The 16,684-nt window shown below is 40.4% G+C and overlaps 1 protein-coding gene across 4 annotated transcripts in view; it reads left to right on the top strand.

Annotated features, from left to right (window-relative positions):
- The window catches only part of MFN1 (mitofusin 1), a 56,466-nt gene that overhangs the window by 16,039 nt on the left and 23,743 nt on the right, over positions 1-16,684 (top strand). For 3 of the 4 annotated variants that reach the window (XM_030574767.1, XM_030574768.1, XM_030574770.1), the window contains exons 7-11: positions 1,963-2,070; positions 2,772-2,925; positions 3,052-3,119; positions 14,551-14,672; positions 16,241-16,367. In XM_030574767.1, coding sequence (XP_030430627.1) covers positions 1,963-2,070; positions 2,772-2,925; positions 3,052-3,119; positions 14,551-14,672; positions 16,241-16,367 — 579 coding nt within the window. The remainder of the gene's footprint in view (positions 1-1,962; positions 2,071-2,771; positions 2,926-3,051; positions 3,120-14,550; positions 14,673-16,240; positions 16,368-16,684) is intronic. The other variant, XM_030574769.1, reaches the window with a different exon arrangement.

Genomic DNA, 16,684 nt, shown 5'->3' with positions numbered 1-16,684 from the left:
TGCTACAGGCTGGGGTCAAAGTGGCTTCGCGGCAGTTCTGCAGAAAAGGACCTGGGGATTACAGTGGACGAAAATCTGGATATGAGTTGACAGTGTACCATTTTTTGCCAAGAATGCTAACGGCATATTGAGCTGCATTAATAGGAGCATTGCCAGCAGATGGAAGGAAGTGATTATTCCCCTCTATTCAGCATTGGTGAGCCCACATATGGAGTATTGTGTCCAGTTTTGGGGGCCCCCCACTACAGAAAGGATTTGGACAAATTAGAGTCCAGCGGAGGGCAACAAAAATGGTTAGGGGGTTGGGGCACATGACTTATGTGGAGAGGCTGAGGGAACTGTGCTTATTTAGTCTTGAGAAGAGAAGGATGAGGGGGCATTTGATAGCAACCTTCAACTACCTGAAGGGGGTTCCAAAGAGGATGGAGCTCAGCTGTTCTCAATGGTGGCAGATGACAGAACAAGGAGCAATGGTCTCAAGTTACAGTGGGGGAGGTCTATGTTGAATATTAGGAAAAACTATTTAACTAGGAGGGTGGCGAAGCACTGGAATGGGTTACCTAGGGACGTGGTGGAATCTCCATCCTTGTTGGTTTTTGAGGCCTCGCTTGACAAAGCCCTAGCTGGGATGATTTATTTGGTGTTGATCCTGCTTTGAGCAGGGGGTTGGACTAGATGACCTCCTGAGGTCTCTTCCAACCCTAATCTTCTATGATTCTATGAAATAGGAGGCCATTGGATTCTGTTGGAAGGAGTTCTTATTGTTGTAATAGTGCCTTATTTGCAGATTTACAGTTTCTTATTGGAACATAGCAGTTTAAGTATTTCAAGTGTTTTGTCTAAGATCTGGTCTACACTGGGGCTAGGTTGGCATAGCTACGGTGCTTACGAGCTGTGTAAGCCTAACACCCAGTGTAGATGCAGCGAGGTTGACAGAGAAAAGCTTCTGTCAAACAAGCTACCATCACTCAAGGTGATGGAGTTCATATAGAGATGGAGAATCCTTTCCATTGCAGTAGGAAGCATTTACACTATGGCATGACATAGTCACATAACTGCTGAGCCATATATTTGCTGCTTTAGCACCCATAGTGTAGACACGGCTTAATAGTGTAGACAGTGTTTTGTTTAAGTCCAGAGAAGCTGAAAATGGCCAGGTGATCTTTCGCTCTTCAGCTGTGCTAACTGATGATGGTCACTGGGTTCTGATTAATTCATTATGACTGTTGAAAAGTAGCAGGGGCTTGCAAGATGACTCGAAGATGTTTTCAGGCACTGCACATGTTCAGTTTCCCATGGAAAATTCAACAGCTATTCAAGAGTTTCAGGTTAAGTTTTCAGTGCTTCGTTTTGCCCCCTGAACAGAGTGTTGCTTATTTGTATTCCACTGGAGAATATAGTTTGATATGAACAGTAGTTCTGGATGTAACATTGGAATTTTGCTGGATGTGCAAGAGTAAAAGGACAGTTCAAATAAGGGAGACATTACCTTTTTAAATTATGAAGTAGTTTTACCTTATGTCTGTTTTTCAGAGAAGAATTAGGGCTGCTTTTTATAGCTTGTGAAACTCTTGGATTAGATTTTATTGTTGGTAACATCTTAATGTTATTCATGATCTTTGGACTAATATACAGTGCTAAATTTTAAAGAAGTAGAAAGCACTAAAGTATTTTTTTAGACCAAAAAAGTAATAAATTGATAATCAAGAATCATAGAATATCAGGGTTGGAAGGGCCCTCAGGAGGTCATCTAGTCCCAACCCCCTGCTCAAAGCAGGACCAATCCCCAGACAGACTTTTGCCCCAGATCCCTAAATGGCATCCTGAAGGATTGAACTCACAAGCCTGGGTTTAGCAGGCTAATGCTCTAACCACTGAGCTGTGCTTGCCATCCCTCCCCCATCATCTTCAAAAGATGGCATTATTCTTTCTTCTTTTTTTTTTCCCTTCCTCAATTCTTAGGAAAAGCACTTTTTTCACAAAGTAAATGAACGACTTTCCAAGCCGAATATCTTCATCCTGAATAATCGCTGGGATGCGTCTGCATCAGAGCCTGAATATATGGAAGATGTAAGTTACTTTTTCATCCTTTGGTAGTAACAAATGTTGGAGAACTATAGCAGAAACAATGGCTTGTTTAAACTATAGGAGAAAATATTGCCAAACATGTAAATATATCTAGATACTATGGGAATTGGCATATGATAATATATAAAACAAATAGAGGGATGGAGTGTGTTCAGTGTTGTTTTAAAAAAAAAAAAAAATGGAGGGAGGATTTGTGATCAGAATGCAAAAGTGTTTTGCCACCTTCTTCAAATGTAATTACCAAACTAAAACTTTCATTTAATGGTGGCTTTTTAAAATTACTTTCAAGATTTTTTTTTTTTTAAATCCTCATTTCCACGTGTAACTTGCATGCACTATATCATACTCTGTGTTTGGGTAATATTGTTATTGTTACTCAAACACAGAGCATGATATAGTGCATGCAAGTTACACATGGAATTGTTATTTCAGTACCTCTGAGTGCATCAGCCTTTGGTAGAGTACTCAAATTCTTCTTGGCAAGTGGGGAAATCCAAAATGGCTAATTAGGAGCAGCTGCTGCCTCTTTAGATCTAGAGGGCATCTTATTACATGAGGGTTTTTCAGGGTTTCTGGGATCAGTGGGATTATATGTTGCTCTAAGATTTTGATTTTTTTTCTCAGAAATGTTTATTTTCTGTTTGACTGGCTTTTTGCATCTGCTTTTCTGCCTCCTCTAACAGGTGCGCAGGCAGCACATGGAGCGCTGTCTGACCTTCCTAGTTGATGAGCTCAAAGTTGTTGATCTCTCAGAAGCACAGAACCGCATCTTTTTTGTTTCAGCCAAGGAAGTTCTTAGTGCTAGAAAGCAGAAGGCCCAAGGGATGCCAGAGAGTGGTATGTATTGAACCCTACTTCCCCTTCATGTGTATATAAAATGTCTGAGTTTACTTTAGGAGTTAAAATACAGTAACTTACTGTGAGATTTTATGATCTACCTTAAATCTATATTATGCTTTGCAGGTGGTGCACTAGCTGAAGGATTTCAGACAAGATTTCAGGAATTCCAGAGTTTTGAGCAAATATTTGAGGTAGATGTCATGGGCTTTTTAAAACCGTATGTTTTCAGAACGTTGTGGTACCAAGGTGACTTTTTTCCCTTCTTGGCATCATTTCATTGCATATTGTAAATACATGCACACAGTGCCAGTCTTGAGCTAATTTAGGGTCCCAGTTGCTCACATTGAATAGTGTGTACTTGCTTGAATAGGTATTACTCTGTGAGGAAGGGTGGCAGAATCAGGCTTTTTGTTTTTATATAAGAACTTAACACCAGTACAACCTATAATATATAAAGACACCAATAGGTGTTACTCATCAGTTACTGTACCAAAATCTTATATGATGTGAAAACATGCAAACAGCATAGTTAAGCTTTCAATATTTTAGAGCCAATATGCCCTGCTTTCTATATTTTGTCCTCCCAACCTTGACATTCCAGACTTACTCTCTTGTGACGGCAGACCTTTTTTCATTTAAAGTAGGGGGGGAAAAGGAAGTTATTCTGAAGCTGGTGACTTCTAAGCAGTTTTGAGCCCTTGATTGTACATTTTTTAGCAGTAGCAGTATTGTTGTGTACTGGCTGCTCCCAGAGAAATACACCTTATCCGTTCAGCTCTATCCATTCTCGAGGTTGACGCTCTCTTCAGAAGCAGGATTCTGAACTAGAGGACCATTGGCTGGTTCCAATATGACGATATCTATCTATTCAACTGAACTTTGACAATTCTTACGTTAAAATGCCATTCCTAGAGATTTCAATCTGTTGGCTCACCAGGATCACTCCTTATTTTAAATGGCGCATGTTAGCACCTCATTGTGTTCAGGTAGCATCATAAGCTTAGAATGATATGGATGTAATTAGATTCAGCAAATACTATGAATCTACCTATGCACTCCACAACATAGCTTGTGCTCTCTATATATGAGTAAAGTTTTCAGAAGTGTCTAAGTCCTATTGGCTCATAATGGGACTTAGGCCCCTAAACAATTTAAGAGCTTTTGAAAATTTTAATATATAACACACACTATGTTAAAAGAACGTTAAGGTTGCAAAGGTTGGCAGAAGTTAGGAAATGCTAGAATTAAAGGTTGCACATCAGTAAGCGTGCATGGTCTACTGAGGACCATTAAGCCAGCCAGAGTGACCAGGGATGGTGGCGTTGCAACAGGCATCATGTAGTGAAGTTCCCAGGTCTGTCTCAATCCTGCAAATCTCTAGGGCAACTGAATGGACGGTGTCAGGTCAGGGTGTAAACCCCTTTTCCCGTCAATAGAGAGTTTGATAGTATGGTATGCTTGGGTGTTTTTGTCCATTCTGATGACATGGACAAAGAGTATGCAACACTGTTTTTTAATATTAGCCAATGAAGGAAGGCCAGATCACTGTGAGATTGACAGCCCAAATTCAAACCACTTTATGCTCAGGATTTGGTGCTGATAGCTCAGATGGAATCCCCGTAACCACTCCTAGTCTGCCCTTAAAGAGGGTCCAGATTTCTGACCCATAGAGTAATACAGATACTACATAGGTTTGATAGTCTGAACTTTGTTTTAGCACAGACATTTTTGCGTCCATAAGCAAAACATGAACTTCATGGTAGACCTGGCAAGACTTCTTTGTCAAAGAATGTCCAGTTTAAACTTTGCAGCCTATGTAGATGTGCTTCATGATACTGGACTCCACCTGCACCATGGATTTTGGTGGCCCAGCTCCAAGGTTCTTCTGCTTTGAGACATTTAACCCTCATTGCAGGTGGCATCTTAGAGACCCTGAAGGGCAGGACTAAAAATTCTCTGACACGTATGTAAGTAAGGCAGTGTTTTCAACATTTTCTTGGTCAGTGAACACTTTTTGACCAACCTTGATTCTGAATTGTGGAGCAGCAAATCCTAATATCCAGTGGATAAGCTCAACAGAATAGTGCTGGGGAGAGAGTATATCTGTGCTGTACACCTAAGGTTGTATAGAAACATGATAAAAGCAGTGTATCAATGCACACACTATCAGTGTGAGGATCACATACCAGATTTAGCAGAACAGAATTATAGGTAGGGCCCTACCGATTTCACGGCCATGAAAATGTGTCACGGATCATGAAATAAGCCCTCCTCTTTGAAATCTGATTCCCCCCACCTCCACCCCACCCCCGCTTCTGGGAGTTCCTAGCTGCTAGTGCTGGCTGGGCTGAGGAGGGACAGAATTTGTTCTTCCCCTGCATGTCCACTCTTGGGGGAGATCAGACCCACCTCCAGGAACCTGCTGTGTCTGCAGGAAGCTCCGTGGCTGCCACCTTCAGAGCTCACCTCTGAAGGCAGCACAGAAGTGAAGGTGGCAATCCCGCAAACCAACGCCCGCCCCAACAGGTTTGCGACCCACTCACAGTTAGAATACCCTGAAATTTCAGTTGTAAACATCTGAAAATGTGAAATTGACTAATTTTCAAATTTTATTGCTGTGAAATTGACCAGAATGGACTGTGAATTTTGTAGGACTCTAATCGTAGTCCAGTCCCCTACGCTCATGACAGGACTCAATATCTAGACCATTCCTGACAGGTGTTTGTCTAACCTGCTTTTAAAAATCTCCAATGGAGATTCCACAGCCTCTCTAGGCAATTTATTCCAGTGCTTAACCACCCTGACAATTAGGAAGTTTTTCCTAATGTCCAACCTAAACCACCCTTGCTGCAATTTAAGCCTATTGCTTATTTCCTATCCTCCTCAGAAGTTAAGGAGAACAATTTTTCTGCCTCCTCCTTGTAACAACCTCTTATGTTCTTGAAAACTGTTATGTCCCCTCTCAGTCTTCTCTTCTCCAGACTAAACAATCCCAGTTTTTTCAGTCTTTCCTCATAGGTCATGTTTTCTAGACCTTTAATCATTTTTGTTGCTGTTCTCTGGATTTTCTCCAGTTTCTCCACATTTTTCCTGAAATATGGTGCCCAGAACTGAACACAGTACTCCAATTGAGGCCTAATCAGTGCAAAGTAGAGCAGAAGAATTACTTCTTGTGTCTTGCTTACAACACTCCTGCTAATATGTCCCAGAATGTTTGCTTTTTCTGCAGCAGTGTTACACTATTGACTCATATTTAGTTTTGATCCGCTCTGACCCATAGATCATTTTCTGCAGTACTCCTTCCTAGGCAGTCATTTCCCATTTTGTATGTGTGCAGCTGGTTGCTCCTTCCTAAGTGGAGTACTTTGCATTTGTTCTTATTGAATTTCATCCTATTTACTTCAGACCATTTCTCCAGTTTGTCCAGATCATTTTGAATTTAATCCTGTCCTCTGAAGCACTTGCAATCCTTCCCAGCTTGGTATCGTCCACAAACATCTGAAATGCCAATTCTTTTCAATGTGAGTCAAAGTGCTGACCTGTTGACCAAATCAAAAGCTGCTTTGATATCAGTTATATGCCACATGAAACAGGTGGTTAAATTTTCAGTGCAGCTCAGCCAGAGGGTAAGGACTGTATCTGTTGTTGACTGCCCAACGGTGAAACCTGATTGCTGTGGATTGTGATATCTGTTAAGGAGCAGCTGCATCCTACTAAACAGAACAAGTGAAAACCTTTCCAGGGACTGAAAGCAATGAGATTGGCCTATTTGCCACACTCTGTGAGATCTTTTGCCCTTGCACAGGGACAATATGATGCTCTCTTTCCATTCTGTTGGTACTTTGCCTGATGCACATGCTTTTAGTAACAATTTATGTAGGTTGATGCTCACTGGTTCCAAGGCACCTTTGACCTGCTCATGTGGAATACCATCAGGTCCAGCAGCTTATCCATTCTGTAATTTTGGGATGGCCTTTCTTTCTTCCTGATTAACAGAAAATGAGTGTTTACCCCCAGGTTTGCAGCTATGTGGTTTACCAGGTTGTGTAGCTGTGGACAGTCATTAGCAGATCCAAGGTTCAAAATATGGCTTAGAAGGAGAGGCATCTGACTTTGTGATGGGGATTTTAGAAGGCTATTTATGGCTGCCAGCCAAGTGTGTGATGGCTCTGTAGGCAGGATGCAGGAGGTTGTACTTTAAGCCATCATCTGATTTGTAAGCCAGGGAGCTGTAGCTGTCACGGTCATGTTTTTCAAGGCCCAGAAAATGTCTTTGTCATTTACATTCTTGGACATTTCCCTACTTGCCTCTTCTTTTGCCTTTTTTGATAATATATCAAAGGCCTCTTCAGAAATACAAGGTTTTTTGTGAACCGTCTGAAGCTGATTGTGTCTGTGAGGACATCTGATCTAGCGTTACATATGCTACTCCAGGTGATCTCCACATCTTCTGAGAAGGTACCGAGGTTACATATGTGATCAATGACAGCCTGTGTTTATTTCACAGCCTCAACAGGATCTTCAGATAGACACTAGACGTTGTACTGTTGGTGGACATCTGGCTTGCGAGGAGTTGGAAAATGCAGTGAGCGCAGTGACAACTAGTCTATGGTCTGAGGTTTATGGTGTTCCAGCACCACTGAAGTCTCAGTGAAATTTCATTATGGAGCGATTTCTGATGAGAATGTGGTCAGTTTCTCTCATGGTATGCCCAGAGATGGTTTATAAGGTGCCTCCACTAAGAGTCCATAACAGATAAGCTCTCAGTGGCATAAAATGCCAAAAAGCTGGGTGATGATATCATTTGAGAAACCCAAACTGAAGGATCCTCTTGCAGTTTCATATCAGTTTGATCGCACCCAATCACAGCATCAAAATTTCTAAGTGCTAGTAGTGTGTCACGTGGCAGAGTTGACTGGATTTTTGCTGCCAGCTGTTGATAGAATGCGTTATTTTTCATAGGTAATGCATCTTCTGTTGGTGTGTAGGGCACAACAACTGATAAGTGTCCATAATGATGTCAGAGCCAGGCATGGAGATACGATGTGCCATGTGGTTAAAATCTGTGCTAGAAGTTGTCTAATAACAAGTGTCACACCTTGAGTTCAGTGTGGACTACCAGAGAGGAGGCAGGTTGCTCCTTCCACAGTACCTTGATGACTTTATGACAGGTGATGCTTTTGATGCTGGTGATTACAATCTTGTAGCAGATGAGTTCTTTGACAAGAGCTGTCTTGTATCCATGCCATTCGATGTTAACACGTTCCATGTGTCTCTAAGGTCTAATTTGGACTTCCAGGAAGTTGGGGAACTGGCATTTCTTAACTTAGTAACCTTAATGTTCTTTTAACATAGTTTTGTGTGTTTGTGTGCGTGTGCATGCAATTTCTTTGCTTTTGGAAAAAAACATGATGGAAAAAATAAATTCCATTGTGTGGAATCATACTGATGCCCCCATACTGAAACAGGGGTGGAACCTTTACACCCACTGCAAAACCTGTGCTACGTGAGCTAAGGGAGTGAGTAACTCATAACAATAGTAGGTTGTCATCCTCTCTGTGGACCAGCATCTAGATGGGAATGTGACAGTTTCCCTGTGTGTTTCATAGATATTTGTTGAAGAATAATGAAACTTGAGAATCTTATATTCCATTCCAGGCTTTGGAGGGTTGTATACTCTAGTGGGCACAGACTCTTCTCTGTGTTCCCCTTAAACTTGATCCCTTCTACCCTGTCCCTGTTCTCTCTCTTCCCCATCCCTGATTCCTTGTTTCAGTCCTATTCTCCTCACCTAGTCACTCCCAGTCTCCACACCTCAGTCTTTTCATCCAATCTCCTTGTCCAGTCAGTCCGAGTCTCCTCTTCTGGACTCTCAATCCCAGTCTCCCCCATTAACTCCCAGGCATTCCTTCTCCCTTTCTCCCCCATTCCCGTGGCTCGTCATCTGACTTGCATCTCTTCCCCTGGTCTCCAGTCACTCACTCACATACCCTGTCCCGACTGACTACCAGGTTCTTTATCCTAGTTTCTTTACCCAGACAGTTCAGTTCTCCCATCTCCCAGGCTCTTTGTCTCACTCTACTTCCTGCCTCCTAGATCCAGCTCTTATCTGTTCTGCATTCAGATCAGGCAGCTTTCTTCTCCACACTGCCTTGGCTCAGCAGGGGAGGCACTGAGAGCACATGCAAGACAGTTACCCTGCTTTCAGGGCTGATGCCTAGCCCCAGCACACAAGAACCCAGAGAAGCAATTGCAGGGAAAGCGGTTCCATGCAGTCAAAATCTGTGGGGAATTCAGTTGTGAAGCTCTAGCTAGTGTTTAATGAGCATGTGCGAACTGCAGGTGTTTTTTCAAAGGGTTATCACTTGCTGGATTTTCACAAGGATGCTGAAAGGCACGTCTCAGACACAAAGTTCACCCCACTGACAAATTTCTAGTACCTACTCCAAAGCATGGGGATGCTAGAACATCTAAAAAAAGGTTAGTAGTATTTTTTTAGCATGGGCAGAACAATATATTTTCCTCAGACCTTATTCTTGGAAACAAGTGAACTGTTTTGTCTGAATTTTTCCCAGAAAATTCAGCCTGAGGCAGACATCGAGCATGAGAAAATTCAACCTGAACAATTAGTTTTATATAGTTATACGTAGTTGAAAACATAGCCCAACATTCTCATTATAAGACAATTTTAATAATAGGTGGCATTTGTTGCCTGATCTGTTCACTGTGTATTGATTGTTTAAGAATTCCCAGTTTAGCAAATTAACACTCTGAAGTTTGACCAGGTTCCAGTTCCAAGACAAGGCTTACAGTTGTTAGAATTATGGTTAAACTGGAAACACCAATGTGCATGTTTGCAACAGTCACAATTAAGAAAAAAAGTTCTGAACTTTCAGTAGTTTTATTAACAGGTTAGCAAACACAAATATTGTGATCCAAACAAGAATGTAACAGTAATGCAATATTAACTTTACATCTCGTGTCATTTCATATGCATACTCACACAATCCTTGGAAAGACCTAAGATAAGGGAGACAGGTGGTGATTGATGAGGATCCCATTCTATCTCGGGCATGCCAAATGATTCCAGTGGTCAAGGTCTCGATGGTCTAGGCTATGGTTAGCTCTGTTGTGGCTGCCATGAATATTCATAAATGTTTGGCCTCCTTTGCCTGTAACTAACTTCCTCACCCTAATAATATTGGTGTGTCCTTATTCTATAGGTTACTGTACTAATTATTTGTTTCGCATGTATTAGCATATATGCGTAAGCCCCTATGTTTTCAATTTAAACTGATTTTTACTGAAAAAATCCTGGATTTTACAAAAAGTATTCTTTTTTTACCCTACTTTTGTATCATACAAATATATAAAAATAGCTTGTTTTATTAGGAAAATCATAATACACTGCATGAGATATATGTATTACGATAATACATTAGTCTGTGTATATGCAAAGCTGCCTCTTGAAGTAAGACTGTGTATTAGTCTAAAAGATGCACACAATAAACAAACAGGCACGCACGCAAGCTCTGAAGTTCGTGCACATTTGAACGTGCTGATGAATTTCATGCCCACCACGTACACATTTCAAGTTGTTAACAAATAATGGTTTAAAGATCTGATACGCTAAAATGGGAAGAAAACAAAAATCTGTATCAGAATACATTTCAGAACACAAGGAAGTATTTGAAAGTTGGAAAAAAAACCAAAAACAGGAGAAAAGGATGAAGTTGAGGGTATGCACTGCAACTTCAAATGGTGTGGCCAATTATTAAATGTAAATATTTATAGGCTAATAGTTTTAAATCTATTAGAATCAAACTGTTGATTCAAATGAAACATTTTATTTGGGGATTAGAGATACGTTATTTTCTTAAATTCAGAGATGTCATGTTTTGAGTTCTGTTTTAGTTCTGCAGCAAACCACATTGAATTTCATTCATCAAAGCATTAATTTACTGAATACTTCTTCCCCGTCCTTCTGTCCACCAAAATAAACTTCAATATTTACCCAGAAAAATTAATCGTTTTTCACCAATTTTTCACCTGTTTTGGTGGTTATAGTAGTAAATGCTGATAAATTGCTGGGAAAAATTAAATAAAATAAAAACCAAAAATGAAGGGCCTTATATATGTCAATCAGTTACCGGAGCAATCCTGTGGTTGAGCATCAGTGTTCCTGTCCTAAAATACCCCAAAGGGGCATCCACTGATGTCTTGCAGTTATTTGTCAGCATTTTATGCAGAATTTCAGCAGAATTGTTTATTGCAAAAATTATATCTTATACCATCTTATGATTTAGGGACACTGATCATCTTCCCAATGGTAAATAAGCCTATCTTATGCTAAATACTTAAGCTAATGTCTTACAAGCTTGGGCCTGTAGGATTCTTGAACTGCTGTCTTATACCTACATTTTATCCTTATACTTCAAAACTGCCGTATACTCTAATTTAACCTAGAGGTTATACACTACCCACCTCACTTGTAATATGTGCACCCCTAAAATATATACACATACCATGACAAGAGAAAAGCTAGTTGATGTGGTCTTTAAGCCATTGAGCCTTCAGTGGGCTAACTGTGGGGGTTGGGGGGGGGGGTTCAGTCTCATGGAATGTGGAAGAGAGTTTAATTGTATCCTCTGAGATTTTAATAATAGATTACTTTGAAATTATATTTTTGATATGATAGAGCATCAGCACTTAGTGTGCTATGTCAAAAAGATACCCTCATTCTTGGGTCACTGTTTGCCACGCTGCTTCATGAAGTAGGTGAGGAGGGGGGAGTTTATAACTCAAACACTGTCACATACTTAATTAATATTCCATTGCAAAATGCCCCTCTGATGTTATGCACAGTAAATGTATTGAGCTGTGCACTTACAGGCAAATTAACTAGCTGTACTTGAAGTACAGTTTGAGGTAACTGTTCCGAGTTACATTACGGAAGCACAGCAGCTTTTATCTTCCTTTTGATAAATGCATTGTTTGTAAACTTACTTATTCTTCTCTCTCTCTCTCGTCTTTCCAGACATATAACTAATGTTTGTGTTTTTCCTAGTGCTTTAACTGGATTTTCTGATTGTGTAGTGAACGACTATAAGCTCTTTATCTACTACCTACTAATATTTGAAAGATCATCATCTTTCCTACATGTCTAGTCTAGCTCTAACAATGTGCTGATAACTATGAACTTCTGGCTTTTCGTTGCTGATTTCTAGATCTGCTTCATTGAGGAACAAAGAAAACCTTTTACCCATTCTATTTCTTTTTGTTTAGTGTTTTGTTTACATCTTGTCACAACCTATTATTGAGGGGTAGGTGAGAGCAAAATTTTCAAAGGCACAAATGGCAATTAGGTGCCCAACTACTATTGAAAGTCAATGGGAGTTAGGCACTTAACTGCCAGCTGTATCTTTTAAAAATCTCCTTTATAATTAGCTATATCCGATAAGAGGAAACTAGATGCTTTAACTCTTAGTTGTATTTCTAAAACACATGTATGATACTGATAGTGTTTGCTCAGTCTGTAAATTAAACATTAGCACAGCGTGAAACCAGTTAGTTAAGTAGATGGTCTGCACTGTATGAAATGGCTTAATTTCAAAGTCTTACATGTGGCCATAAATTCAGTTTGCCAGAACTGGTCATCTGTATCTTCTTTCAGTCTGAGTTTCAGTAGTGTCTATTTAATACAGCCAAATGTAAAGTCAAACCTCTAGGAAGGAGCTCGTAGGCCTTGTGTACAGAATGGGGGACTATATCCTGGGAAGCAGTGAATCTGAAAAGAACTGGGAGGTCATGATGGATAATGAGTTGAACATGAGCTCCAAGATGTGAGGTCTCATCTGAAGTATTGCATCCAGTTTTGGGCCCCCGACAAATTGGAGAGAGTCTGGCGGTGGGCCCTGAAAATGATTAGGGGGTTGGGGCACATGACTTATGAGGAGGGGCTAAGGGAACAGGTCTTGTTTAATCTTGAGACGAGAAGGATGAGGGAGCATTTGATAGCAGCCTTCAACTATCTGAAAAGGAGGTTTGAAAGAGGAGCAAGCTAAGTTCAGTGGTGGCAGATGACAGAACAAGAAGCAATGGTCTCAAGTTGCAGTGGGGGAGGTCTAGGTTAGATATTAGGAAAAACTATTCAACTAGGAGAGTGGTGAAGTACTGGAATGGGTTACCTAGGGAGGTGGTGGAATCTCCATCCTTATTGGTTTTTAAGGCCTCGCTTGACAAAACCCTGGCTGCGATAATTTAGTTGGTGTTGGTCCTGCTATGAGCAGGGGGTTGGACTAGATGACCACCTGAGGTCTCTTCCAACCCTAATCTTCTATGATTCTAATATGATGCTGTGGCCAAAAGCATTGGTGTGATCCTTGGATATATAAACAGGGTAAAATAATGAGTAAAAGCAGGGAAATTATGTTAAGTCTGTGTTTGGCACTGGTGTGACCACTACTGGAATACTGTTTCCAGTTCTGGTGTCCACAATTCAAGGAGAATGTCGCTAAATTGGAGAGGGTTCAGAGAAGAGACCACAAGAGTGATAAAAGATTGGAAAACATGCCTTCTCGTGAGGACCTTCAGTCTATCAACCTCTTTAGTTTAACAAAGAGATGGCTATGGAGTGACTTGTCCACAGTTTAAAAGAAACTGCATGAGGAACAAATATTTTGATTATAAAGTCCTCAGTCTAACTGACAAAGGTAGAACTAGATGAAATGGCTGGAAGTTGAAGCTAGATGAATTCAGACTGGAAACCAAGGCATATTTTTTTAACTGTGATGGTCGTTAATCATTGGAACACTTACCCAGGGTTGTGGTAGATTCTCCATCATTTTTAAAACAAGATTCAGTTTGTTTTCTAAAAGATGCAGTCTAGTTCAAACAAGAATTTAATTCCAGGAAATTCAGTGACCAGGAGCAGAGCAGGAGATTAGATTACATAATCACAGTGGTCCTTCTGGCCTTATACTCTGTTATTTCTAACCATTCAGTACCACTAGATTTAACACATGAATATTCATCAAGAGGGGAAAATATTTTAAAGAATGCTTGCCAGGTGTTGTGCCTTCCAAGTTAATACTTGTTTTGGAATGCCCTGTGTGGTTGGCCAAATAGCATATTTGGCTGGTAGGCTTACCAGTATCAACCTAAGTTTGCAATTGTGCAAAATCTTGTTGAGGTAAATACAGTTAAACCCCGAAACAAGTAAAACCACCACAAAGTAGTTAATGCTGTAAGAATCAGCGCTGAACATTGAGCACTACCTGTTAGTGTGGAAAATTTTTGAGATGCTTAATACCATTGAGGAAGGAACAGGTTTATCTTCATACTTGTACATCAGATTTTCCTTTTATGATGTTTCTTTTATGCTATTAATTTACAAGAATAATTCACATTACTGTGCACACTGTGGACTGAAGATACAGTCTTGCTGCTATGGAGCTATTTGAATTTTCAGTTCTGTGTCTTTGATTTCTGTACATTTCCTCCTTTCTTTATTTTTCTTTGGGTTTAAGTTTGATAATAGCAGCAAGTGCTTTCTGACATTGAAATTCCTGAGAGCGTTGTAATGGAATTGCAGTAATGTGTTGTGGCTTGGGCCCCTCGCAGGAGTGTATCTCGCAGTCAGCCGTGAAAACCAAGTTTGAACAGCACACTATCAGAGCTAAACAGATAATAGATACTGTGAAAAACATTATGGACGCCATAAATGTGGCAGCAGCAGAAAAAAGGTAGGAGTCTTCTGTTTTTGGTATATCCAGATCATAGAGAGAGAACCATTTACATTGCATTAATTTCCCTGTACTAGTCTAGACTTTAAAGTTCACTTATCCCTACTGGCAAGAATTGGGTAGGGAATTTCTCTCACTGTTCAGTTTTAATACTGCTCACTCGCACCATTTCCTCATATTTACTTGTTCTGGGTGAGGAGAAGCAAAAGAGCTTTGAGGTGTGTCCAAGGATCACTGCTTTCATGTTGCTTTCTTCATTGTTAACAGATTACGAAGGTGACTAGTTTGATCCTATGAGCTTGTTTTCTGAGACTTCATTTTAGAACCGCAAGGAGTCTTTCTTGTTGTAACCACCATTTTAGAAGCAATAGTGAAGCCCGTTTCATCTATAACATACTGTAAAGGGAAGAGGGTGAATGAGCAAGGGAGAGTGAGGGAAAGTGACAGCCAGGTGGTTAAAATATCACTTTGGATGGAGGGAGTTCATGTGAGCAATCTGGTCTGTGTCACCTCTGCCCCTAGTAATATTTCCTTCCTCTTTTTGCTTGTCTAATACTTTTACAATTGTATTGATTTTTTGTTTCTGAGACCGTCACATACCCTTCACACTTTGAGTAAAGCAATTTCTCCTAACTGCCCTCGATGCCTGGTCTTTTCTTACCTACAGTTAATGTGCTGTTGTATATTAACCTCTTCATTTTACCTCCTTTCTACCTGTGCTCCTCAATAATGTACCCTCCAGTGAAGTACACAATTCCCCCCCCCCAATCTCATACCCTTCCTGAATGCACCAGCTTCTGTGAGTTGTGCATTTACATCCCTAATCTGATGCATTTTGTCAGATCTTAGATTAATGCTAAGAATGGCACTCTTGAAGTCCTTCTCTTGAATCTGTTGCTTTGTTCTCTAACTCTGCTCCTCCCCTCCCTGGATCATTTGAATCAGTATGTGGCATGGCCACTGGCTGTTCAACTTGTATAACTTCAGCCTTTAAACCATCCTCATTTGAGCTATGGATCCAGCACTTCTTGAGAGAGTAATATGTGGCGCGGTTTGGGCGTTTTTATTTTTCCTGGTCTTCAAGATGAGAAATACAGTTTCATTGTTAAGCAGCAATCAAATGGTGCCAGTGAGCAGTAATAGGGCAGTCTGGTCAGAGGAATTGTCTCCACTAATTTGTAGAGATAAGTTAAGACTTAGAGAGCCAGTGTCACAAACAAGATTCTTTCCCTACCGCCCTTTCTCTTTCTTATACATACCACAATTGGTACCCGAATTCCAAATGTTCTCTTTGTAACAGAGATCGTGTATGAAAAGCTAACTGTAATCAGTTACATTAAGAAATAGCTGTAAACTTAATGTGTATTATACTTGCATCCTGACAAGTAGGACATTTGCTTGTGTCAGTTGATAGCTTTGTCAGCCCAGTATGACTTCCAATTTTCTTGACTGCTTCATAAACCCTTCTGTATTAATTATTCATCCATGCTGGATTTATTACATTTCTTTGTACTCTTATGTTTCTGGGAGAACAGCTAGTTATGGTGATTTCTTTTCTGCTACTTTAGAGTTCATTCAATGGAAGAGCGAGAGGACCAGAAAGATAGGTTGGAATTTGTTCGAAACCAACTGAACATTTTAACAGAGGATATTAAGAAAAAAATCAAACAGGTTACTGAGGAAGTAGAGAACAAGGTAGGTTTCATACAAAGAGCAAATGTCTTAGATCCAAACAAGGAAGGGAATATTTTCCATCTTTAAATTCAGTTTGGTGGCTCACACTGGTTTTCTTTGAGTAGTGTCCCTATGGGTGCTCCAGTTCAGATGTGCATGTATCCCATGCGCCTTCAATTGGAGACTTTTTCTAGCAGTGCCCATGTGGCCCATGTACCCCCCCTTTCCCCAAGGCTATATAGGGCTGAACAGGTGAACTGCCTTCCGTTCCTTCTCATGATCTTGGACAATTTCCTTAAGCGCTCTGTGCCTCAGTTTCCCCATCTGTAAAATGAGGA

Source organism: Gopherus evgoodei, chromosome 9 (assembly GCF_007399415.2).
Source record: "Gopherus evgoodei ecotype Sinaloan lineage chromosome 9, rGopEvg1_v1.p, whole genome shotgun sequence".
Classification (NCBI taxonomy): domain Eukaryota; kingdom Metazoa; phylum Chordata; order Testudines; family Testudinidae; genus Gopherus; species Gopherus evgoodei.
Note: the sequence above shows the minus strand (reverse complement) of the source record. Positions and strands in the feature narration are given on the sequence as shown.